The sequence below is a fragment of the Hesperophylax consimilis genome, chromosome 7 (genome assembly GCF_061612785.1).
Source record: "Hesperophylax consimilis isolate HC1 chromosome 7, BYU_Hcon_1.0, whole genome shotgun sequence".
NCBI lineage: Eukaryota > Metazoa > Arthropoda > Insecta > Trichoptera > Limnephilidae > Hesperophylax > Hesperophylax consimilis.
In genome coordinates, this window is record NC_142842.1 from 38,630,700 (window position 1) to 38,658,012 (window position 27,313).

The following is a 27,313-nucleotide window of genomic DNA, read 5'->3' on the forward strand; positions in this document are numbered from 1 at the left end:
TAACGACATTATCCAAAAAGTTGTAAATATTGACAGCTTATCTGATACCTTGGAGTCCGCGCTAAAAGTAGCGGCTTTTGTCTACCGACTGTCGGAATCATATTCATACCGTGCTCGCAAATATCGCCAACTGACCATGGATTTTGTCAATATCGTATTAATATAGGGTTTTATCGATCTATTATGCTAGATACACAAAAACTCACTGGTAGAGAAGCTTAGAGGATATCGGATACTGTAGCACTGAAGATATTTCTCTTAATTGTGTGTGGTTGTTTGTGCAGGCTCTGACGCTGGATGAGGGCGGGGCGCACGGGGCGCAGGCTGCTGCTGGGGGGCGGAGCGCTGCTGGGGGCCGCCGGGGGGGCCCTGCTACTGCTGCGCTGGGGCATGCTCTGCACCAGCCACACCGTGTGGCAACATGTTGACAAAGTGGTCAGTAGCACTTCATTGAGGGTGTGTTTTCTGTTTTAATTGCTGACATAATATAAGGAAAGGGAGCCAGAAAAAATTAACTAAGTTTATGTCTTTTTTTATGATTTGCCACGATTTCGATTGTTTTTTTTTCATAATTACGTATCGTAGAATATTGCAAAAATGTATATTTTACACTCAAATTTATCAATTTACGAATTTTATCAAACCTGTATATATTTTTAATTAATAATTTAAATCCAAATAAAGTGTGCTTTTACAATGTCCCATTTCTATATTCAATATCAATCGAAAATAACAGTTTTTACATAAATTTAGACCAACATTGAAAAGAATCCGTTAATTCCATTAAGTGACCAATTTTTAACTACCTTTTTAGGGGCTTTTACATTATAAAATTATAATTTATCAAATTATATTACAAATAAATAATTTATTTTTAATTACATGAAATACCATCGATAGAAAAAAAGTCGCAAAGTAAGCTCCGAAAATTATTAAAAACACGTTTTGTTCATATCAACTTAATATGTTATAGGCATGAAAAAATCATAGTGTATCTTTAAATGCAACCAAAGCATTTGTTAAGAGATTTTTGCTCTATTTCAAACGAGTCATGTTTTATTAAATATTTTCACCATTTTCGCTAAATTATTATCGTTTTTTTATTATTAGTACGCTCCCTCTAACATTCGTATTTACATATCGCCCTTTCAAACCATCTTTGAACGCTTACTACGGGGCCTTAAGAATCCACATTATTACCTACCTGCTATTCGCGGAAACTGTGAAATAAAATGTAAAAGTAACGACATTGATAGTATAAAAATGATGAACACATGTACAATTTTTGGCGAAAATTTCCATCCTATCCTGTCTGGTTGCGATTTCTGCAAACTACAATAATTAATTTGAATAACTTACCGACATTTACAATATTCTAAGAAATGTTATTTATATTTCAGTGCATTGAACACATGTCCGGTGACGCCCTTGGAAATTTGTGCGAACCACTTTGTATCCTGGAGGACGTACAAGCCGTAGCCTGCCAGCACACCACCAACAACAAGCACTCCGCTTTCACCGCCACCCTCAACAGCAAAAAGCTGGTCTTCAAGTCCCCCAAGAAGGTCAACGTCTTCGAACCGGACCTCCTCTACTGGCTGGACGAGAAGAATGATCGCCACTACCCTTCGACCGAAGAATTCAGGAACATGATCAAAGAACTGGTTCTCCTCAAAGTGAACATTTCCATATCAGATGAAAAAGCAGACGAGCTAGGTAAACTGCCAAAAGACGACGACTCCAATTCTATAAATCAGAACGATATTTCTAGACGAACAACAGAAATGGACAACGCCTGGTTGCTGATACAAGACTACGAATACCTTCTAACTATACTGTTTACTGATAAGGGTTTATTTCCTAAAAGAGTGGGAACATGCGGTTCGTTCTACGCTGTTGAGCATGCGGAACCACTGAAAGGAGCGTCAGCTTTATTCTCATTGGAAGAAAGCAAAGAAGAATGGGAAAGGCGATCCCGTTTGGCCGTCCTCATATTGGAACTGCTGGAGAAACTCGACAAAGCGCAATTGAAGTTCTGTGACGTAGAGCTGTCGAACTTTGGCGCATCTGGTGGCAAGCTGCGGTATCTAGACTTGAAAGGAATCAGATCAAAGGGGATTCCCTGCTCGGTGGGAGAGGAAGGAGAAACAGATAACTTGCAGCTGGTTTGTGAGAAGGTGTACCTGGGCTGGGTGTTGCGGGCGAGGGTGATGTTACCAGGGTTGCTGGTGTCTCGGAGAGCTCCGACCGTACTGTCGTCTCTACTGCGGCGGTGCGCAGACCCTAACGCTTCTCCACCATCTGCAGAACTAAGGAGGGCCTTGTACAACACTATGGTGAAAAGAGCCTAAATATACAAGAAAGAAATCAAGCAATGATCTTGTAGATTTGAGAGGAGAGCAAACATTTAGGTCCATCGCCGTCACTTCTTTATCCTCCCTTAAACTGAAAACTTTATATGAATTCACTGTCAATTAGTCTAGAAATCGAATCTAGGTAATAATGAAAATTATTATAGTAACTAGTTTGTTTCTAGTACTTAACTAGAATATCTGAGTATGCCACGGATATGCATAGATACTGAAAGTTTGTTTTATTACAGGTCTACATCATTTATTCCATCATTGATATTTTATCTCAAAATTTAATATTTCAATAAATAATTAAAAATAGACTTTTGGCGAAATACGTGCTAGCGTAAAGATTCACAAACTCAATCTATCTAAAAATTCATAGTTAGCATGTTCTTTGTAAATTTTCAATAATTTTAAATCGCACCTTATTTAAAGTTTCTAAAATTTATATAAATTACCACTCCAGTACCTTTCTAGACCACAAATTTATGAAGCTTTGGTCCATTGTAATTTAAATATATTAGAAAATTAGAGAATTTGCCTTCTGATCATTGAATAAACTAAGGTAGACGTTCTTAGGATAATATTAGTCATTGGACCTAACATTTCTATTTTTAATAATTAGAACATTGTGATAAAATAATATTGAAAGAATGTGATAGAAACTGCCTCCTGCGGTATGCAGATAGATAGATTTGTTTTTCTAATTATTGGAAGTGCTTCCGACTTCTTCAGGGATGTATGAACGATGAGATTCTGTCATAACGGAACTTGTCCAAAGGTAGCTAGACTTTTCAAATAACCAAATGTAATAATACCAAAGTATTGATGTTATAGAGTTTCTGTATGTTCTAGCAATATAAGGTAATCACATTACCGTCTCTTAATTTGTTCAAATGAAGAGACAACCAAACAATTTTCAAAATAATTTGTGAAGTTGTTGGTTTATTGGAGCTTTCTTGAGGCATATTATGTACATCTTGGTGGCGTTTGCTCTCTGCCCTTGGCTGCTGAGCTGTAAGTACAACGCGGCAATACAACAACCAAAATCTAATCATTAGTATTCAAAAATTATTACATAAAAAGTACGAAATCGAATGTATCAAAATTGGGGAAACTTTAGGAGTAGGAAATCTAAGACGGGTGTGGAACGTTACCAATATCGAAAATTCTAAAAATATCTTCTTTAAAGTCAGTATTGTTCAACATAATATGAATGATGTGTAAAAAAATCATTTGAAACGTGTTTTTACAAATACAACAACATAATTACCCTTTTAAATCCCCACAGTAAATAATCACTTTATTATATACTCAGTGACATTTTATTTAAAATAAAACATTAACTTTGTAAACACCACTTTTTGTTAAGTTTCCAATATTGTGAGCAATATGAATATACAATAGAATTGGTGTTTACAAACTTATGGTTTTATTTAGAATAAGTTTTTAATTATAATGTCATAACGCAAGGTACTACTGATTACTGACATCATTTAGTACGTATGTATAACTTATTAATGATAATGAGCAATAATCATGTGCATACTTCTGAGTGGCAATCGGCTGAGGTGTCGTGAGAAATTCCCATCTCATATTCGGCCCCACTGAGAGACAGCTTGGTTTTCCAATGCCTCGCGAACTCTGGTTCTCCATCAATGTGATAAGGTGCTCCCACAGCCGTTGTGTCCAGATGATGCAAAGATGTGCAAAATGTGACCATCGACATTCGGGCACACCGGGAGTCCCTCCTGAGGCCATACACTGGCTCGCAGACCTAGATGTCTCACTCTGACCCCCACCTAGACTGGCTCGCACACCTAGAAGTCTCACTCTGACGCCCACCTAGACTGGCTCGCAGATCTAGATGACTCACTCTGACCCTCCACCTAAACTGGCTCGCAGATCTAGATGTCTCACTCTGACCCCCGCCTAGACTGGCTCGCAGATCTAGATGTCTCACTCTGACCCCCTAATTTTTTTTTAAATTAATATATTTTGTATGAAATTTCCCGGCAGAAATTCACTGTCTTCCTAACGGAATTCTAGCGTCAATTGGAACTTTTGAAAATATGTGAATCGAAAGGGACCTAAGAAAATTGTTATGTAAATACTTTGTTCAATCATTTTGAGGTTGTTATTATATAAACATGTTCTAGCGTTGGTGATATTCTTCTCTTTCCAATGATTTGGTAATATTTTGTAAGTAGTTGGTTGTGGTAATTATTTTGTATTAAGTAGATAGTTCAACATCATATTTATATTGTAGACAATCGAACTTATAGTGAAATTGTTTTTTTTAATAATTAATAAAATAATTGACTTATTGATTCTTAGGATAGAAAAAGGACTAGTTAATTATGAATTAATTCATTAGATAATAATATATGCAATCATTGGACCAAAATACGATTGCTCATTCATAAAACCCCGTGAAATTTGGGTTACACTCTTTAATGATAATTGTTTTATGCCTGTTCATCTGTACATGTTTCACGTGTTAAGGTTTTTGTAACTCCCCCTTAATCCTTAATCTTCCCCTCCCCGATTTGAGTGCAAAAGTTGTAATGTCTTGGGAAGGTTTTATTTCTTACCAGAATTTAAAAGTGGAATATTTTATGAAGTGAAGACACTTGATTTGACATTTTTCTATTTCTAAAACTGATTATTTTCGGATGATATTTTGATTTACAAATTAACATCAATATTTGAAAAGAGGATATCCCATACCAAAGAGTGCACTTCAGACAGCTGTTTTCATAAAATCGCTAAAATTTTTGTAATCAACTTTTCAAGTAGGTACAACCGAAAAATGTGTCACAGTTCGTCATCTACATTTCCAAATGAAACAGTTTTGCATAAATCTTTATAAACATTAGGTATCACTTTTTTCTTATTCTCAGTAAATACAAGTTTAAGGTTCCAGGTGTATTTTCAGAAGTGTCTTTTTGATTGTACCTTGGACCAGCATAAAACACATTTACTAATATGTACAATGTACATAAATCTTTTGAAATCGTACGGCTAACTGAAAACATTATCAGGAATAATGAAACCTAAAAGCAATCAAATCTGTATATGTAGATATGCAAAATGCTCATAGTTTTGACATAATATAGTGCCCTAATGTAAGGGGGCAAAATACATACCTACCTTCATAGAACGGTAGAGTATTGAAAATGCAACAAAGTTGATTTCACAGTGAAAAACTTTTGTAAATATAATATTTACTTGTGAAAACATATAGTAAATACCTATCTACCTGTATAATCTTCAAATGAGCATTAAATCGGAAACAATAATTAAATTACGATTATAATTTTATTTGCTGTGAAAAAAAATACGTCAGTTTTTCATTCAAAATGAACTTGTTAGATTTATATTTTTCGGGGTCTAAAGTTGCATGCCTATAAATTTCTAAGGATATTAATACTTCATTTTACTCCACTTCAATCCACTCCACACCACTTTCTACACCACTTCACTGCACTCCATTTCACTATACTTCACTCCACTCCACGACACTGCACTCTACAACACTGCATTCCACTTCATTCCACTGTACTGCCCTCCACTCCACTGCACTCCACTACACTGCCTTGCACTCCACTCTACGGCACTCCACTCCACTGCACATCATTATATTCAAAATTCACTACATTTCAAATTTGCCAACAGAAATAATCTTGACGGAGCACTTTGCTTATATGTTTGCATATGTTTCATTGTGCATAATTCGTGAATACCTGAATATTAATCAAAACAAATCACAAATCTACGCACTGAAAAATCATGAAATGATTTTGAAAATAGTCATGAAACTATTCAAATATTGTTGTAGTATTTAGTCAAGTACGATAAAAAAATTAAAATTAAAACAATTTATGATTTACAAAATTTTCTGGATTATTTGTAAAAAATAACTGAAAAAATGTTGCCACCGTGAAATAAAATTACAAAAAATATTATCAAACCTTCTTCTTATTTTCCCTACTTTTCTTCTTATCAGTATTCGTCTTTCATACAGAAAAGACGGGCGTTCATAATAATATCGCTGTTTCAACATTACACGCATATTCTATGAATGGCTATTCCTTTCTAATGCGTTCCGTTCCATGCTAAACTTAAACTTTTATTTTAGTCATATATTCACGCGTCATTACTGGCTATTATTTTTCTAAGCGTTTCGTTACTCGTTTTGCACCTATAAACAGGAACATGCCGTATTTTTGTTCGATTAGTATGAACATAACGCGTCTTTGTATTTATGCCAATGCCTATGGGTATTTTATTTTGTCATTGATGCCTATAATATAATATATTTAACAGAAAATAATTTTAATTCTTGTTTTCAAAATTGGAACTGATTTGTCAAGAATTCAGATTATCCTGAACTTTTCATAGGTAATAGGTACTAACGCAGTTAATAATGAATATTGGTAAATAAAAATTATATTAGGTACATAAAAGTTTTGACCATAAGTTAATAATACTGCGTTCAGACCTAGGTAGTTATCACGGTCGATTTATAAACCATTCTGAGCACGACTGAAGATCCCTAACGTTCAAACAACACATCACGTTGAATAAATTACGAAAACTTAGGACGGGTTGTTTCGGAGAATTTGAACAATTCATCAAATTTCAACATTCATTTTCGGGTTCTGTGAAAGTCCTATTCAAGTTCTATTATTATATAACTATAGGCTAGTTGCTTGACAGAACTGAAATAATAACAGAACTTTAAAAAATCTTACCCAGAACTTGAAATTTTAACAATTGTTCAAATTCTCCGAAACAACCCGTCCTAAGTCATTGTGAACTGTTGTCTGTGTGTTGGCGATCTGCAATCATGCTCGAGATCTCGGGAACGATGACAAGTTACCATCATAATCGATAAAACCTTTATCATTCAACCGTGCTAGATACTCTGATCTATTCTTTAATCATCTTTCACAGAACGAACCATTTGAAAATGGAAAGGAATTGTTGCGCTTTCACACCAAACTTGCTCTATTCTACGGGTGTACTAAACATAATATAATAAATAGAGCGATTGTTGAAGTTAATTCAACTCAACATTGGGATTGTATTTATATCGCGCGATCGACGGCATAGAAACTTGTTCTCTCTGATCTATTTCAGGTTTATATTACTATAATATTGGCAATATTGCTAATATTTACATGATAATTGGTAAGAAAATCAGTGACAAAAAATTTATCAATGACATCTATGTATTTTAGTCGTAACTACGATTGGTTCTTATTAGTTTACATTTTATCAGATTGATGTGTGAGGCGAAGTAAACGCCTATCACCAGGCAAACCTCGTAACATTGGGTTAGTAAGTCTGTAGATTGGACAAATTACTGTAACATTGGGTTGGTAAGTCTATAGATTGGACAAAATTACTGTAAAATTGGGTTAGTAAGTCTGTAGATTGGACAAATTACTGTAACATTGGGTTGGTAAGTCTGTAGATTGGACAAACTACTCTAACATTGGGTTGGTAAGTCTGTAGATTGGACAAACTACTGTAACACTGGGTTGGTAAGTCTGTAGATTGGACAAACTTCTGGAAGGTAAGTTTTTAGATTCTCACGGCCAAAAGCATTTTTTTTGTTTGTTTTTGGGGTGCTGTGCCGTGTTGCGCTAACTCCTTCTTTAGCCGACGTTTCGGACAGCGTTGCAGTGTCCATCATCATGGCAGATCCGGTAGATCTACCGGATCACATCTTCGGATCTACCGGATCTGCCCTGATGATGGACACTGCAACGCTGTCCGAAACGTCGGTTAAAGAAGGAGTTAGCGCAACACGGCATAACACCCCAAACACAAACAACAAAAAAAACTTCTGGAATATTATTATATTTTCATGTCACTCTATATTTGTATCTTAATATATTGCTGATATCAGTATTTATATTTTAACTTTTTTAATCACATATAATATTTTTCCTGATAATTTTAGCGACAAAATTCCTATCATCACTCGGTTATCAAAATTATCAGTTTAAACATTTTTTTTGTTTATAGACACGAGACAAAACATTATTTTACTGCCTTAAATGTAGGTACTGCTTATCTATTAAAACATTATAATCTTAGTATGTATCTTCGTGTATGGATGAAGTAACGACAATATTTTTGTTTCTAAATGAATGCCAGATTTTCAAATAGAATATGTTTTAATTTGTTTTCTTCACGACACAAATTCTCACAAAAATAATGTATAAACTGTAAATTGAGGTCAAGAAAATTTAAATGGCATAATTAGATGTAAGTAATAGATATGGTATTATCATTCGTCTATCGAGGTAATTAATTACATTAAAACAATGATATTAATGACTACAACCAACTTTTTCGATGAAATAAGAAATACATGTGTTAATTGGATTTATATTATATAGATATAGTTTTTAAATGCCATGAAATGTAATCACTTCTGATTTGCAGAGTAATATATTTAGTCGTTGTATTCTTCTTCATCTTTCGTTTGGTGGGGGGGTCAGAGGAGGACATCTAGGTCTGCGAGCCATTCTAGAGCCTCAGGCGTCGCCATGTGAACCTCATCAATCCCGCCGGGAAATTAATGGAGCGGGCATTCGTTGACCATATTTTCGGTGGTGTGCACCGCACCACATACACACGACGACATCTTCGTGCAAAGGTATTGCGCTTTTTTGTAGCGCCTTCTTGTATTCCCTCAGTGTTTCAATTTCTCGCCTGATGTTTGGCGGGGTTCTGTTTGCAAGTACGGGGAGCCAAGGGAGAGGAGTAGATTTTTAAGTTCCGCTGATGGTTCGCATTGCGGCATTAAGCTGAACGTCAAACAGGGAAGTGTGGGCGCTTCTAGCCCATACTGGAACACAGTATTCAGCCGTTGAGAAAGTCCCAGCTAGTTCCAGTTAGCTTATTAACTAAGTCAAGCCTTGTCCTAGTTTTTTTACCCACTGTTTCCATGTGTTGCCGGTAGTTCAAGCTCCTGTCCAAAGTAACTCCAAGATAGCAGGGGTGGGAGTCATGTTAAATATTTTCTCCATCAAACTGAACACAGAGTTTGGCATTCGCTTGTGAATTGCTAAGATGGAAAGCTGTCGCAACTGTTTTCGACCCATTTGGCTTTAGTCGTCAATTGAGGAAATATTCTTCCATAGCTTTTAGGTCATAATTAAGGATATCTTCTGCTGCTTTAAGGGTTTTGGCTTGAGCTGTGACGGCGATGTCATCTGCGCAAGCAAATTTTCTGCCGTTGTATTGTCTTCACATAAATATTGAGCCGTATAAAAAAAAAATTGTCGTTATACAATAATGCATCTAAGGATGAATATCCTTTATTTTTATTACTCGAGCAAATGACTGGCAATTAAAATTTATACAAGTAAACGAAAACACATTTATATTGAAGAATATTTTTGCATTAAATTTATTATAATAGACTATTATTCAACTTTACTTTAATTCTTTTTAACATCTTTTCTCTATTGTTAGGAAAAAAGTTTTGATTTACGTTTTACAATTTCAATTTCCTATAAGCAATAATTAATATGATCTAATATTCGAATGAAATTCTTCCTTATTTAAGAAAACTCTGAACGAAGTATTAGGTAAATTTAGTGGAATAACTTTATCGTAAATGTATTGATGGGAATAACGTTGTTGTTATACTAATCGGTGAAATGAATGTTATATACAATTAAAAAAGCGAATCGAAGCATGAAAAAAGACATGGAAAAGTAAAAAGGTAACGGTCTCAACTAGACATCGAACCCAGTCTTACTGGGACAACGCCTCTAACCACTCGGCCATAAACAAGATCCTGGGTTCGATTCTCAGTTGAGACCGCTACCTTGTTCTGTGTCATGTTTTGTTTAGATTTATTAGTATTATCTTCTTCAATGAAGTATTGTCGATTCACTTTTTTAACTATTTTTTTTTAAGATTCTAGAAAGGGTACCTAAAAATAGTATAATTTTAATAGGATAATTTCTCCGTTTCAGCGTCGTTTTTTTATGAAGAATCACCTCAAGGGCGCAATGTGTACTTTGCCTATTTGACACTGATGATATAATATAGTACTTACTTCTTACTTTCCTTTTTATGATACACTTATTTAATATAATTTCAGGATGTAGTGGAGAATTTACAATATTTATCGCAACGGACATACTTACCTAATTAAAGCGTATTTTCTTGTTCGTACTAAATTTACTAAACAGTATGTTTTCAATTTGTAATTTTGTTCAGTCGCTCAGAGAAGCAAATATTGGTAAAAAAATAATAGTATAAAAAAAATTATCCCGCATCCAATTAGGGCTGAATAATTGGGATTTCTATAGTTTAAAAGTCCTTAAGACAGAAAAATGATGACCCACTTGGTTACAGACGTTTTGTTTGGCTTCTTGGCCTGTCAAGAGTTAAATCTCCACGGCAGTAATTCATTTTCAGAAGAGTAAATTCGCCGTGTTTTACCAAATTGGCAACTTTCAATCATACGTTTTGTCAACTCCGTTCGGTCGGACGTGGTCGGACGACACGAGTGCATAAATGAACCACACGAGTGTGTGGCTTGTGTGCATGAATAAACCACTACCCCCACCACCTCGTGCGGCTGGTTTTACAGTCACCTCTGCTCTCGCTCTCGTTATCGCTACTACCAAGTTCACACAGAGCGATTTTAGTTCATCAAGTCGGAGTTGAATTACAAATGAAAGTTAATTGACAAGTGTGAACATCGTTTCAACAGAGTTGATCAAGTTTTTAGTTGAACGACGAAATAAATAATTCAAGTATGAGTCATCGTTCGATTTTCCCGTCGAATCGAAACATGTGAACACATTGCCCCGTTCTGACAGAGCGATTATAGTTGAACAATTTTTATTGAACGACAAAAATTGAACAAGATGTCATTCAGACGTTTCAATTTAACTCGAACCGTTTTTATTAATCAAGATGGCGATGGTGAAGTTATTAAGCCAGAATTGAAAAAGAATCCCCCGTTGCCAGGTATTGTAGCGTAATTTGTAACTTACATAGTTTTTGCCGAGACAGCCGCGCGCGTAACTGTTTTCTGTTTTTGGATTTTTTCTCGAATCTTAGACAACAATACATCCAATTATTCTGCCAAAACTCGCAAATGATTGCGATAGCCTTCGGTATCTTCTAACGCCTTATAATTATATCATTATGATCCATTTTTTAGCCCACATACGAAGTTTTTTGTGCTTTTTCATATTCTAAAGTTCGTTCCGTAAAAGGTTCGAAATCATAGGGACGCACGCAGCGATAACTTCACTTGATCGATAACATAACTTCACGCCATCTTGATTAACAAAATCGGTTCGAGTTAAATTGAAACGTCTGAATGACATCTTGTTTAATTTTTGTCGTTCAATAAAAGTCGTTCAACTAAAATCGCTCTGTCAGAACGGGGCATACCCCTCTCACTCTACCATCAACTCAGGGTTGCCAATTCTTGGGGAATTTTTAATATTTTTACTGAAATGGGAATTTTGCGGGGAGAAACTTTTTGTGGGGAAAACTCTGGAATTCTAGGCACTTCTTGATCCAAAAATATTTTTTTTTAAATTTATGAAGTTTGCCAACATATTTACGATAATTATGAGAATGTACAATAACTTTGATAACATCTCTTCATTTTTTGATCTATTTTTAAACCCCGAACGAAAGACAAAACCAGATAATAAAAATAAATGGTAATATCAATAGAATTTAACCCATTTTGAAAGTAAAGGAAATTGAGGGGATTTTGTGGAGAATTTGAACATTTATTGTGGATATTAAAGAATATATGCATTGGCAACCCTGCTCCCATCACAGTGACCACAGACACAGATTAGATAGAAAGATAATTTACGACACAGATCACAACCTTGAATATTGAATTGGTGGAATTCAATTTTAATTCACCAACTGATGAGATATTTGTCTTGTTTTACTCGCTTGCCAGTTCGGTCTTTTATATCCAGTGCATTACAAACTGTCAAGATGAGTACCAAACATTTAGGAAAAGGTAAATATTCTTATAATTTAATTCTTATTTACAAAAAATAACACGATTCATTAACTATGGGACAGTTTTTGACAGTTGAGTTGTCAGATTTGACAGTTGAAAACTGTTGTGATAAATGGAAAATTGTTATGTTCAGTACATATCTATGTAGGTACATATTGGTTTAGGAAATAATATTTTAACTACCTTCCTCTCCTTCCTTTTCTTTCAAAAGACGTGCAAAAGACCCTCCACAGAGCACTCCAAAAGATGACAGATGGCTGAGTTTTTAAACTATGTGTAAATATGCAAATTCACAACTTATAGTGATTTATTTTTGGGGTATCATGTTGCGCTTTGCCCTACCTCCTTCTTTGGCCAATGTTTCGGGGTATCATGTTGCGCTTTGCCCTACCTCCTTCTTTGGCCAATGTTTCGGGGTATCATGTTGCGCTTTGCCCTACCTCCTTCTTTGGCCAATGTTTCGGGGTATCATGTTGCGCTTTGCCCTACCTCCTTCTTTGGCCAATGTTTCGGGGTATCATGTTGCGCTTTGCGCTACCTCCTTCTTTGGCCAATGTTTCGGGGTATCATGTTGCGCTTTGCCCTACCTCCTTCTTTGGCCAATGTTTCGGGGTATCATGTTGCGCTTTGCCCTACCTCCTTCTTTGGCCAATGTTTCGGGGTATCATGTTGCGCTTTGCCCTACCTCCTTCTTTGGCCAATGTTTCGGGGTATCATGTTGCGCTTTGCGCTACCTCCTTCTTTGGCCAATGTTTCGGGGTATCATGTTGCGCTTTGCGCTACCTCCTTCTTTGGCCAATGTTTCGGGGTATCATGTTGCGCTTTGCCCTACCTCCTTCTTTGGCCAATGTTTCGGGGTATCATGTTGCGCTTTGCCCTACCTCCTTCTTTGGCCAATGTTTCGGGGTATCATGTTGCGCTTTGCCCTACCTCCTTCTTTGGCCAATGTTTCGGGGTATCATGTTGCGCTTTGCGCTACCTCCTTCTTTGGCCAATGTTTCGGGGTATCATGTTGCGCTTTGCGCTACCTCCTTCTTTGGCCAATGTTTCGGACAGCATTACAGTGTCCAGAATCATGGTCGATGTGAGTTTAAGCTTAGCTTAAAAAACTCAAAATAATCCAGAATAGAAAAAATGAGACATTTTTAAGTGTAATAAAAATAAATCAATTTGATATAATTAGTGATCTTCTATAATGCTTTAATTTTTATCTACTAGACAAACTAATCACAATAATGACTTCCACGTACCATACAAGACAGAAAGAAAATATTATAGTCAAAAGAATGAACAAATCAAAAATATATAAATTTTTTTTTTTTTTTTTGGTAAACTAATGTTTTAAGACAAGATTTTTTATGCATAGCACAAAGGGTAACAATTATTTTACAAGCAATAATTATTAGCCTGAAACACTCATCCACATTGAAAAATCTCCTGATAAAAGATACATGACGCCAACGGGAAGATACATGACGTCCCGTTGGCGTCATGTATCTTTTATCAGGAGATTTTTCAATGTGGATGAGTGTTTCAGGCTAATAATTATTGCTTGTAAAATAATCAAAAATATATAATCATTTACTGTATAAGCCAATAATTCAAATGTATAACTTAGTTCTCAGTGAAATAAAAAATATATCTAACCTGTAAATATTAGAAATAAGCAAAGTGTAAATGAAAATTTAAAGTTTTTATATGGGACTCTAAAATATTCATCTGACATTATAATAACAAGAGGGGTACCCCAGGGATCGATACTAGGGCCATTGCTTTTTGCTATATATACCGCTGACATGATGCAATCTATTGAACACTGTGGTTCGCACATGTATGCTGATGACACACAACTATATTTATCGTTTGACGTAAGTAAAACTCATGTGGCAGTGGATATGGTAAATGGTGACCTACGTAGAGTTTGCAGTTGGGCAAAGGAGCACGCGTTACTTCTCAATCCTCAAAAAACTGTTGCTTTATTAATGGGAACTAAGCAAAAAATATCATGCGTAAAAAATGGAGGACATGTTGTAAAAATACATGAAACCACCGTTCCCTTTGTTGATGCTGCGCGCAACCTTGGAATAATGGTGGACGGTAGATTGAGGTATGATGAACATGTTAAAAACAGGTCACAGTGGTGCTACTCGAGGCTTCGTCTATTGTACAATATAAGAGATAACATATCAGTGAAACTACGCAAGATTATTACTGATAGTCTTGTTCTCTCAATATTGGACTATGGAGACTCAGTTTACGGTCCATCTTTATTGAAAAAAACCCAAAAACAAGTACAACGAGTCCAAAATGCATGTGTCCGATATTGCTATAATGTCCCGAGACGCGAGCATATCTCGCCTTACCTCTATCGGCATCGAATACTGAATATGTCGAACAGAAGGAAGTTACATCAAATGTGTCAACTGTTCAACTTGATGAATTCAAAGGTTCCTTCCTATCTGTTTGACAGACTGCAGTGGTCCCGTGACTCACATGCACATAGTACACGCCAAAGAGACCATTTACTTGTTCTCCCCAAACATAAAACTGCTGTTTTTGAGGGTAGTTTTAGCTACTCATCGTCAAAACTTTGGAATAAAATACCACTGCCTATTCGAACAACAACATCGTTGCAGTGCTTTAAGAAGCTCTGCAGCGAATGGTTGCTGACAGCACAGTCAACCGCACAACATCATAATTGATTGAATTTAAAATGAAAGGGACACCTACTTGTGATTATTATTTTTTTTTATTTTTATCTATGTATTTTATGTAAATTTAATCCTGAATTTATATTTTATTTTATTTTAAAGAAATTTGTATTTATCGATTTATAACACATTATATTAAAGGCACTGCTGAAAACCAGCTACATTCCCGGAGAAATCCGGAATGTACAGCTGAGCAGTTGCCCTTTTGACAATATAATCATCTAAATGTATGTGTACAAACTATATGCAAACATGTAAAAAATTATTGTCAAATAAACGTTTTTATTATTATTATTATTATTATTATATTAGACCACATGAAGTGGAACCATTAGTTCAATAAATAAATAATTTATCTGAAAGATAAATCTAGATTTTAATTAATTTAGTACTAGATTATATTAACTTGATATGATTTTGTTTATGTACCCACATTAAAATGTAAGATCTATATCATGACTAATGGTTTTTTATTAGGATCGGTGGTGCCACCCTTCACCGGGAAACTGCGCGTATACAGCATGAGGTTCTGTCCGTTCGCCCAGAGAACCATCCTGGTGCTGAACGCCAAGAAGGTGGACTATGAAGTAGTCAACATCGACCTCATGGAAAAACCCGAATGGCTGACCACTAAAAGCCCTCTAGGTGAATATTACTTCCAATCTAAAGTTCTGATCTGAATTTGGTACAGATTGTATTTATGTCACCTAAGAACAGGAAACCCTAGTGAGGACTGTGAAAAAACAAATTAATTAACACTTATTATACTTTATACCTATGTCATGTACAAACTTTGCAATTGCAACTAATAATAATAATAATTTGATAATATTATGTTATCGGTACTGCAGACATGGATGATTACAGATAAGCTAAACACATTACACATCATAGGAGCAATTTTCCGCTTTGATTTTCGCCTTGATAACATTATAAATACAATGTATTAGAAACTTGAAGCATATATTTTTTTGTTTATTACTTCACTTGGCAAACTAATGATAAATGTTACTTGTTTCTGCTTAGTTACATAATATTGAAATGGATAATATATTTTATGATAACAGATAAAATGATGTATTTGATAGTCTAAAATTGCTTGCGTCGATAAGATTTCAGATTCCATTACATAATACACTCTAAGAGTCAGGATTTATTTCAGTGCAGAAATTCTTGCATTGCCCAAAAACAATGGAGAGAAATAATTATTCAATGAGTTAATTAAGTCAATGGACATCTTCAATATATCACTAAATAAATACAAACCATTGTTACTGAAGCAGTATAGTATCTATAATTTTTAATGGTCCAATGTGAAAGCTCCTACAAAGGGCATAAATAATTAAATACATAGTATAACATAGAGCAAGGCTGCCCAACCTTTTTAACAGTTGGGCCAAATTGACGATTTTGAATCACTGGCGGGCCACTGAATACCTGACGGTTCCTATTTCCATGGGGGGGAGGGGTTGTTAGAGAATTTCTATAAAACATAATTACTCACAAAATGAGTGCTCCCCACCAAATATTTAAATATTTGAAATCCATGGGGGGGGGGGGGGGGGGGGTTGTTACGGAACTTCGTTGAGAAAAAAATTCCGCGCACCCAAAAACATCATATGTGATTCCCCACAACAATTTTTCGAATTCCATGGGGGGGGGGGGTGGCTACAAGATTCCATTTCGGACGCAAAAAATACTATATCAAAACCGGTGTGTATTTTTGTTTAAAAAGTAAGTTCAACAGGTTAGATTTTTTCGTCGCTGATTAGCAAATAGCGATAAATCGCCTTCGTTGGCAACACTGGTGACCGTGCGCAAGCGGCATTGTTTGTTTTACCGCGGGCCCGCGACACTTTTTCAAATTGGCGGATTGGCGGGTTTTTTGAAAATGGTTCACGCGGGCCACTTATAATTTGTTCGCGGGCCACATTATGGCCCGCGGGCCTGGGGTTGGGCAGCCTTGACATAGAGCAATGTTGCTGAATATGCACTTATAACCTCTATTTTAGTAACATGCGTCGCTTAATTTTAAAGTACTGTACAAGAGTCCCAACTCTGCGTAGCCATTGAGACTATGGCATCGCCAATTGGGGTGTGTTGTGAAGCTGAAGGGAGAAGAGAGGGAAAGAAAATGTGGAAGAGAAGTTCCTGGCTATTCATATCTAATCACTAAACATGTATATCGGTAGCTACAACTTGGTACAATGTTTTGATTCGCTTTATTTAGGTGTTTATAAAATAGATCATTGCTATCTGTTGATGGCTTTGGAAAGAATAGTTTAGCTATCCTGTCTGTTGATTTTAAAATCAACATTTTTGTCATAAATTTATTGTGACACAAAAATATGTATTTGCACATTAATTTGTTGATACTAAAAGTAATTTAGGATTTTATGAAATACCTCAAATTATTATTATTTTGCGATGATTTTCATGTGATTGATTTCTGAGCATTTAATTATTGTTCAATATTGCGATTCTAGGAAAGGTGCCATCTCTTGAAATTGAAGAAAATGTTGTCATTTACGAGAGTCTGATTACTGCGGAATATCTGGAGGACAAGTACCCTCTCCCGAAGCTGGTCTCCTCGGATCCCCTGAGGAAGGCTCAGGACAAGCTGATTGTGGAAAACTTTAGAGCGGTAAATAAAAGCCCTTGAAATAATAGAGCAAGATGATTCTTTCCAAAAAGCATCTAGAAATTACAAGATTGAGACTAGTTGTAATAGTTTTTTTTTAATTTTTTTTTTTAAATAATAAATTTTTATTTATTAATTTTATTTTAGTAATTTGTACATTAAAGTTTACAAATGACTAATTAATTTTTACATTTTAATATTCTATGTTTTTTCTTGTTTTATATGGTTTCTACACAACATCTTGAATTTTTCAATTGGGGCAGTCTTTAGGTTTTCCGGCAGCGCGTTATAGTATTTCATCCCTTTATAGAATATACTGTTCTGTGTATTCGCCTTGTCCTTTTTTGGTAGCCTGATTTCATTGCACGTCCTAGTTTTATGTTTGTGTATGTCCTTGTTCTATACAATTTTATTTGAAAAATATTTCGGTAGCAGGTTGTTTACTATTTTGTGTACAAATATCATCGTGTTCAAGGTCAACATCTGTTTCACCGTTAGCCAATTTAGTTCGTTTAACATTTTATTTACTTTTGAATATCTATTTCGTCTGAGTATTATTCTCATTGCCCTATTTTGGAGGATTTGAAATTTATTTTGTTCTCGGTCGTTACACAGAAAAAGGATAGTTGAGCAGTAAATAAAATGTGGAGCAATAATGGAGTTATAAATGGTGATTGCAGTTTTTTCAGTTTTTTGCGAATTCTTCCCAAAAAAGATATCTTTTTTCCAATTTTCTTTTGGGTATATTCAGCATGTTTGTTAAAGTTGAGTTTGGAATCTATTACAACTCCTAAGTATTTTATATCGGTAACATTTTCAATAATTTCACCATCAATTTTGATTTTGCTTTCACTGGATGTCTTCTTATAACCAATCACCATACATTTTGTTTTTTTTGTATTTAATTTAAGCTTATTTATTTTTAGCCATCTTGATACATTATCTAGTTCATTATTTAAAATATTTATTAGTTCTTCATAGTTTTCTCCGATTATATATATTTTTTTTTTTTTTTTTTTTTTTTTTTATTTGGGAAAATCAACAGATTATTTACATATATAAGAATAAACTAAATAATAAAGATAAAATCCAATAACAGATTTTCACTTAAAATTATAATAATAATAAAAAATATTAAAACAAGAAACTAAGGGTTCTGTACCCGTGGCCTGAGAAATTTACAAAAAATACAAAATTGTAAATAATAAATAAAAAATAATAACAGATCTAGGAACACAAATAATATACTAATAACCAGCTAAATTTCAAAAATTTAAATTTAACTGATATACTAATAACCATTATATATATTATATATATTATATATTAGTGTATCATCGGCAAATAGTCGTACTTTGCATTTTGAAAATATTTTCACCATATCATTAATATAGAGTATGAATAGTAGAGGTCCAAGGACTGATCCCTGTGGTACTCCTAATTTATTTTCCATTGGTTTTTAAAATTTATTATTAATTTTTGTTACCTGTATTCGGTCTTTTAAATACTCTTTTATTAATTTTATGGCTACAGTTGAGAAACCAATTTCTTTAAGCTTTCTTATCAATATTTCTCGATCTATAGTTTCGAATGCCCTTTGAAAATCCAAGAATATTGCTAAGATAAATTTATTATTATTCATTCCTTCTTTCCACTCTTCAACAATTACATTTAACGCTGTTTCACAAGAATTTTTACATCTGAATCCCGATTGTTCTTGGTATAAAATATTGTGTTCATCTAAGTATTGCAATATTTGTTCTTTTATTATCACTTCAAGTATCTGTTCATATTTCGGTAAGGTGTTTATTGGTCAAAATTCTTCACATTTTCTGGTATTTTTAATCTTTGGGACCGGTATAATAGTAGATAGTTTCCATGACTGTGGAAATTTTCCCTCTTCAAATGTCTGATTAATAATATTTAATAGAGTAGATCCAATTACTGGAAAAGCATCTTTTATTAAACTAATAGTTAATCCATCGGAACTATTTTTTGATTTAATTTTGTTTAGAATGTTAAATAAATATTCTGCAGTTATTTTTCTGAAGACCGATAATTCTTTGTTTGAGTTGTTATTATCATTTGTGGGGTTGAAAACAATGTTAGGTATTAATTTGTTAATTTGAGTGATGCTTTCTATGAAATATTTATTAAAGCTATTAGCTATGTTTTCTTCGTTTATATCTTCTGGGAAGTTTACTATTTTTATGTCGTTTTTGTTATCTCCATGTACTAATTCTTTAATGATATTCCAAATTTTTTTGGGATCCCCTTCTTCCGAGTTTATTTTATTTTTTATGTACTCATTATGCGTTCTTTTTATGTCTTTAGAGTATTTATTTCTCAATTTTTTGTAGTTATTCCAATCCATAAGTACTATTAGTAAGGCGTGCTCTCTTGTAAAATGTATCTCTATCGTGCTGCATTGTGCGTAGTTCTTTTGTGAACCATTTATTATTGTTTCCTTTGCGTAACTTCTGTTCTGGAACTACTTCATCAATGGATTTTTTAATGTTTAATATCATCTGGTCAGCTTTTTTGTTATATTCCATTTGATGTATTTCATTCCAATCAATAGTCTCTAAGGTCTGAATGAAGAGTTCCTTATTGTATCTTCTGTAATTTTTAAATGTTATTACTTGTGTTTTTTTACTGGAGTTGTAGTTTTCTCTGTCATTTATTAGAATTTGAATCATATTATGGTCAGTAATTTTAGGCTTATCTAATACATTAACACATAGGTTAAATTTATTTGAGATTACCAGATCAATCAATGTTTTAGAGGTATTAGTAATTCGTATGAAATCTTTAATTAATTGTTTCATACCTGCAGTTTGAATAATAGATTTCAGTTTTTTTGTGTAAATGTCTGCATTTGCTTTAACATTTATATTGAAATCTCCAACTATAATGTTAATATTTTCATCTTGCAAATTTTCCATGCTCCATCTTTGAAAATATGTTAAGAAGTCGCATTTACTTGTGTTTGGTGATCTATAAATAACAGTATATACACCTTTTTTGATTCCTGATTTAATGCTGATGGCTAAAATCCAACAATGTTTTTCGTGTTGGTGAATTGATATCACTTCATATGGAACTTTATTACTTAAGAGAATCATCACTCCTCCTGTATGTCTGCTATGCGAGTCACAACGGATGGTATTATAATGATCAAATGTAATTTCACTATCTTGGATATCTTCAGTCACATGTGTTTCACTCATCATAAGCATAAAAGGTTTCTTCTCTTCTAAAAGTATTTTGACCTCTTCGTAATGAGCTATGATGCTTTGTATGTTCAAGTATATAATTTCATCTTTCTCGTAACTGTTTATAAAAAAGAAATTCTGCTCATTTTTGCTTCTAGTTTTCTTTTATAAATTGGGCATTCCTTACTCATGGCTGAATGACTACAATTTAGTTTCAGTCCTATTCTTTGACTTGTCATTATACAATTGATGCACTGAATATCCTCATCCGTGCAATCTTTTACGTCATGATTTTTTGCGCATTTTGGACAAGATTTTAGGTTTCTGCAATCTATAGCCTTGTGGTTGAACCCATTACATTTAAAACATCTCATGATATTTAAATTGTCAAATACCCTGCATCTGTCCCATCCAATATTTATTTTTTCTGCATTTAACATTCTGTCGTAAGTCTTTCCGTCGACGTCGGCATATATAGTAAAAGTGACATATTTAAAGAGTTATGAATTTATAGCATATTGAAAAATGACTTGCATACGCTTCTTTCGGAAAGATTTCTACCCATAGAACACAAGAAATGTGATGTGGACGTGTTTTGTGATCCAAAAGTCTGACCTGCAGAACTGTGAAATTTCACCTGCAGAACTGTGTTTCATGTGATAACGATATACAATCTCAGAAAAGTGTAAGAGAGACAGAGACTAAGTCAATGGTGACGTTGGTTTCCTTTGAAATCTGCAAGACATTTCTAGTATTCTTCATTATTCTTTATTATGTTTTTACCTGTGGATGAATCAACTACTCATTAATATATTTAAAGTGGGGTTTGGTATTACGAGTAAGGGTTCCCGCAAACGAGAGACCTTTTTTTTTTTTTTTTTATTTTTTTTTATAGTCGGAGGCGGTTTACTTACGTTCCCCGCGAGCACTTAGGCCATAGGCCCATTGTACTATCTCCCATTTTACCTCATTCCCTTGCCAGTAACCCGGTCCCTTTTATGAAGTTCACCAGGGCTGTCATTGGATATGTGGCGATGTCTTCTGGTTCCACACTGTGTCTTCCCAGGTATCTGAGCCTTATTCCCAGCAGAGCGGGGCATTGGCACCATAGGTGAATTGGAGTCTCTTCCTCCTCTTCACATTTCCTACAGATGTTGGTGTTTTCCACTCCCAACAGTTGCATGTGTCTCCTGAGATGGCAGTGTCCCGTTAATAGTCCTACCAGTTCCCTCAGTGAGTTTCTGTCCATATCGAGTAGTTGCCTGGTTCGGTTAGGGTCCGGTCCGTTTATGAGTACTTTAGATTGCCTCATTCCGGGTGCCTTCTTCCATTCCTTCCAGTGTTGGGATTTGACCCACCTCTTGATATGTAGTTTGGTGTGGCAAGCTGCTACTCCTACGGCCGGCTCAGATCCCACAAGTGGTGCTTTCGCCCCTTTCCTTGCTAGTTCGTCAGCCCGCTCGTTGCCCTCAATACCTTTATGTCCTGGTACCCAGAGCAGGGTTACTTTATTGATGGTCGCCAGTTCTATTAGGATAGTCCTGCATTCCATCACCAGTCTGGAGTCGCATCGGTTACTTTCCAGTGCCATTAAGGCCGCCTGGCTATCAGAACATATGTTTATGTTCTTATTTCTGTACCCGATACTCATATTCTCCTGTGCGCAGACTAAGATGGCTTTCATCTCAGCTTGAAACACAGTGCAGTGCATTCCTAGAGGTATACTGAGTTCCCTCTTAGATCCCTGTAGACAGACCCCGGCCCCTGTTCCTTCCTCCATCTTGGACCCGTCTGTGAACCAGATTAGTTCCTGTTTGGAGTTTGGACCTGGGACCGTGTCCCATTCCTCCCTTGTGGGGTACGTCACTTTAAACAGCTGTCCGAAGAAGTATTCGGCTTGTTTGCCGTCCTGCTTCATCCCAGCCGTCGGACTAATTGCCCTCAGTCTTATTCCTATCTCCGTGTGACTGTTTCTGGGCAACTCTCCTCTCCATTGGCCATTGCAATGTAACCTGTAGGCTGCCGCCATCGCCGCCCCCTCTATTTCTATGTTTAGTGGGGGTAGGTTCAGCAGCACTCCCATGGCTAGTATTGGAGTGGTTCTCATGGCTCCTGTGATGCTTCTGCATGCAAGTCCCTGTATGTGATTGAGTGTGACCATCACTGTTTTCAGTGTTGTTCTCCTCCACCAGACCAGGGCTGCGTGCATGATCCTTGGTTTTACAACGGCTGTGTAAAGCCATTGCATCATTTTAGGTTTGAGACCCCACGTTCTGCCGCAGATTCGCCTAGTTGCCCACATCAGAGCACAGGCCTTTCTGCCTACAGTTTCCACCTGGTTTTTCCAGCTCAGTTTGGCATCTATGATGACTCCGAGGTACTTAACCGTGTCAGAGGGTTCTAATTCCTTTCCATAGAAGGTTGGATTGCTCCATCCTTCTAGTTTCCTTTTACGCGTAAAGATTACTAGTTCTGTCTTGTCTGGGTTGACTGACAGTCCTGTTTCTTCACACCATTCTTCCACTGTTGCCAGTGTTGACTGTATAAGGCCTCGGGTTGTGTCTGCATCCCAACACCTTATTATGGTTGCAATGTCATCCGCATACCCTTGCGTATATAGGCCCCTGTTGTTGAGTTTCCGGATGAGGTTGTCCACCACCAGGCTCCACAGCAAGGGTGATAAGACCCCTCCCTGTGGACACCCTCGTGTCACCAGCACTTTGATGCTTACCTCACCCCTTGTCACCGTAAGAGACCTTAACGAGAGACCTTACTTGCGGCAACTATTTTGTCGCAGTTGTCGTCTTCAAATTGAGTGCGTACACGGGAGACTTTATTTGCAGCAACTATTTTGTAATACAAATATGTACAAAAACACTAAAATAACAAATATGGGTAGTAAGTACTTGGAGGAAATATACTAGTATGTATAAAATTTTAATTCGTATAGTCTCCAAAGACTATAATAAGAAATAATATAATCGTTTAGCTGGGGAGAAAGTTGCAGCAGCCGCCACTAAAAAGTCTTTTGTGTGCGCACCTCTATAGCAACTCCCCACCGTAGTGGATTTTTACGCCTGTAAAGTTGCAACGCAACTGTCTCCACTCATCTGCGGGGGCTCTCAATGGTAATAAACAACTCACTTATATTTTTATTGCCTACTTGAATTGACTACATTATACCATGAACTCAATTGAGAAAGGGAAACAAAGAGGGTTTGGATATGTAGAGAGTATCGATATAGAAAGATTTATAAGAAGAATATTTATCATCAAGTAAATAAATTCCTTATTTCATATCATGTAAAGAGTTGGTATGAGAACAGAAGAGTTCATACTCTTCAAGAGTACTCTTCAAGAGTTACTCGTTCTACTCAGAAGAGTTCATCGCCTCATGGCGATGTATGAATGTGAATGCAAGGAGTGTACAGCAAGACAGATGTATGTGGCGTTTTATCCTCTCTACCTACCACTGCAGGGAAATTGAATGATGATTAGTTAGTTAGGTATGAGTTTTGGAAAAACACCATGGGCAAAATCAATTAATATTCCAAGAGATATTTGTGTCCCTTTTGAATCTACTTGACTCCACCATCCTTTCCACTGTGACAACCATTGCACTAACTATCCATATTATTCCCCACTAGTGCCATTTCACCCAACTGCCAATACATATACAGACCTTTTCGATATATTTAAAATCTCTCCGTCCTACAAAAAAGCAAAAATAACTGATATGTTTCTGTATTATGTTTGTAAAAATATAAGCATATATTGTAGTGATATATATTATATGTATGTACTAATTTATTTCTGCATAATGTTTGTAAATTTTCGACATGTATTATATTTGTAAAAGCCCTATGGGCGTTCATTAAATAAGAAAATAGAATGTATAAAAAATCTAATTTTCCAGTTGACAGTTGTGTTCCACAAAGCCCTGATGCTGAAGGATGAAGTGAACGAGGCCGTGATCTCCCAGTTCTACCGGGGTCTGGAGGCCCTGCAGAGGGAGCTAACCAAGCGCGGGGGCAAGTTCTTGGGCGGAGCGGCTCCCGGGATTGTGGACTACATGATCTGGCCGTGGTTTGAACGCTTCGGTGTACTGCCCAAACTAGGCGAAACACGTTTCAACATAGACGAGTCAAAATTCAGTGTACTTGTAAGTAAATTACCAATTAATACATAATTTACGCTTAATTGTGTAGGTTTTATATCTCATATTTACAACCTAACCTAAAATTGCATAAAGATATATCTAACCTTCAATATTCTCATTCATAATGATATTCCTATTATACTAGACGCACACTCTATATATGAGCTTGGCCTATTTCATCATATTGCTCGCATGCATTCCTATGCATAGCTCTTATACAAAAATGTCACATTACACGAAATGTAATGATGTAGTGCCAATACAAAAGTGACCCATACACGAAATTTATGCAAATACACCAACCACCTCACCACCTCATTTGTAGTAATACAAAGAGGTGCCACAAATACATTTTGTGATGTGGTGGGACATTTTAGTGTATCTTGTATGAGGTACTCAACATTACATGGGCATGTGCACAAGCTAATATTAATAAATACATTATTATTGTATGTTCTGTATATTTTAAAAGAAAAAAATGGTGTAGAAGACGATTTCAGGAAGTTCTAATAGAAAATGATTATAGAAAATTCCTTTCCGTTCGATGTTTAGCTATTTATCTTTATTTCAGCTGGCCTGGATTGAGGTCATGAAGCAGGACCCCGCAGTGATCCCACACTTCCTAGACTTGGACACCCATGTCCAATACTTACAATCCAAAATCAACGGTCAACCTGACTACGATATGCTTGAAAAGTAAAATGAGATTTATGAAATACTACTTATTTTGATATATATTTTCTTACTTGTCAAACCTAAGTGCATTTATACTACAATACTTTAATTTCGAAAAAAGTTTTGTATCTTTTTTATGTAGAATCACCCCCCGAAGTTAGCACACTTTACCCCCGGACACCCTGTATAGACTTCTTGATATTATCATAAATTCATTGAAAAATCTAGATTTTTTATTCAAAATATTATGTATAGAATCATTGATTATTTAATTTTCTGTTTTCAATGAATTACATATTCACTGAAAAATTGCACTTACGTAATTGAAATTGAAAACAAACCCAATAGCGGCTATTACACGTCCACTTCGGAGCGACAGTGCTGAACAGTACAGAAAAGTAAAGTCCAAAAGTAAGGTAACGGATTACGACGCAGTCCGTTGTAAAACTTTTCTGCTGGGCAGCCGGGAGCGGCCCGTGGTACCGTCGCTCTGAAATTGTCGCAGATGAGTTGGTGTTGTGAACTAACCCGGGCGTACTTAAACTTTATTTGACACACTTGCTTTTTTAAGTACTGATATTTTTAATTGTATATAAAATGGATTAACTAAATATACTAAAAATATAATCGACCAATGTTTTTTTTTTCTTTGTATTATGCATAATTATTATAATATTTACACATTTATAAAAAGTTTCTATACTTCGTATGTGTACTAATACTTACCTAAATAAAGTATTAGTATGCAAGATGTGATCGAAGAAAGGAAAAAAATAATTTTTTCTCCAAAATAAAGACTTTTGGAAAGGAGTTTTTGTTGAAAGAAGATAATGCAGTGTGCCGAATGTGCCCAACATCTTTAGCATGTTTTTGAAAAAGTGAAAGAATGTAGGAAGATGTTGATTTTCCCAATCCAGTATAAATATTACCTATCTATTGATAGATAGATTTACTTTCCTGAAATAATTTAACCCTCCCTTATTGATTCTAATCTAAGGCACAAGTTTTGGCAATAGTTAACAACAGGGTAACGAAGGATAGGTGCTGTCATAAATAATAATAAGTGTTTTATTATCTTTTTTTTGTAACAAATAGATATAATGATATCCTCACTGGGATCTCCCGTGCTGAGGATTTCAATAAATTTCAAATACAGGTAGGTACTATCAGGGCCGGCCCGGAGCCAACGCAGCGCCTGGCGCCAGTTAAATTTTGACGCCCCTTGTCAAAACCAGTAGACTCCTAGGCTCCTAGGTAGGTGATCACTATAATCAATTATATTCAGATGATTTGTATTTTTGTGTAGCGCCGTTTTTATGAAAAATAATCTGAAGGGCGATGTGTTAGGACTGTTAGGTGTTAGGTATTATTAACGCTTTAGCGCCTTGACAATTCGGCGCCTGGAGCGGACATTGACCACAATACATACAAAATTAGAATGAAGTAATTATGTAATAAACTACATTGAAAGAAAATTGTTATGTAAATACAATTTTGTTCTATCATTTTGAGGTTG

The 27,313-nt window shown here is 35.5% G+C and overlaps 2 protein-coding genes across 2 annotated transcripts; both read left to right on the top strand.

The window, feature by feature from the left end:
* Nucleotides 1-366: 366 nt before the first annotated feature.
* Nucleotides 367-4,428, top strand: LOC149422725 (divergent protein kinase domain 1C-like; the record flags this gene model as incomplete). Its single annotated transcript, XM_089633995.1, has 2 exons — nt 367-435; nt 1,401-4,428. Coding segments are annotated over 2 exons (1,020 nt in total), but the record flags the coding sequence as incomplete, so codon positions are not given.
* A 7,825-nt stretch (nt 4,429-12,253) lies between these two features.
* On the top strand, nt 12,254-26,394 carry LOC149422726 (pyrimidodiazepine synthase-like). The gene is made up of 5 exons (XM_089633927.1): nt 12,254-12,393; nt 15,585-15,752; nt 17,594-17,751; nt 24,880-25,125; nt 25,694-26,394. The coding sequence occupies exons 1-5, from the start codon at nt 12,297-12,299 to the stop codon at nt 25,820-25,822; spliced, it is 798 nt and encodes a 265-aa protein (XP_089490053.1). The 5' UTR covers nt 12,254-12,296; the 3' UTR covers nt 25,823-26,394.
* The last annotated feature ends 919 nt before the right edge of the window (nt 26,395-27,313 follow it).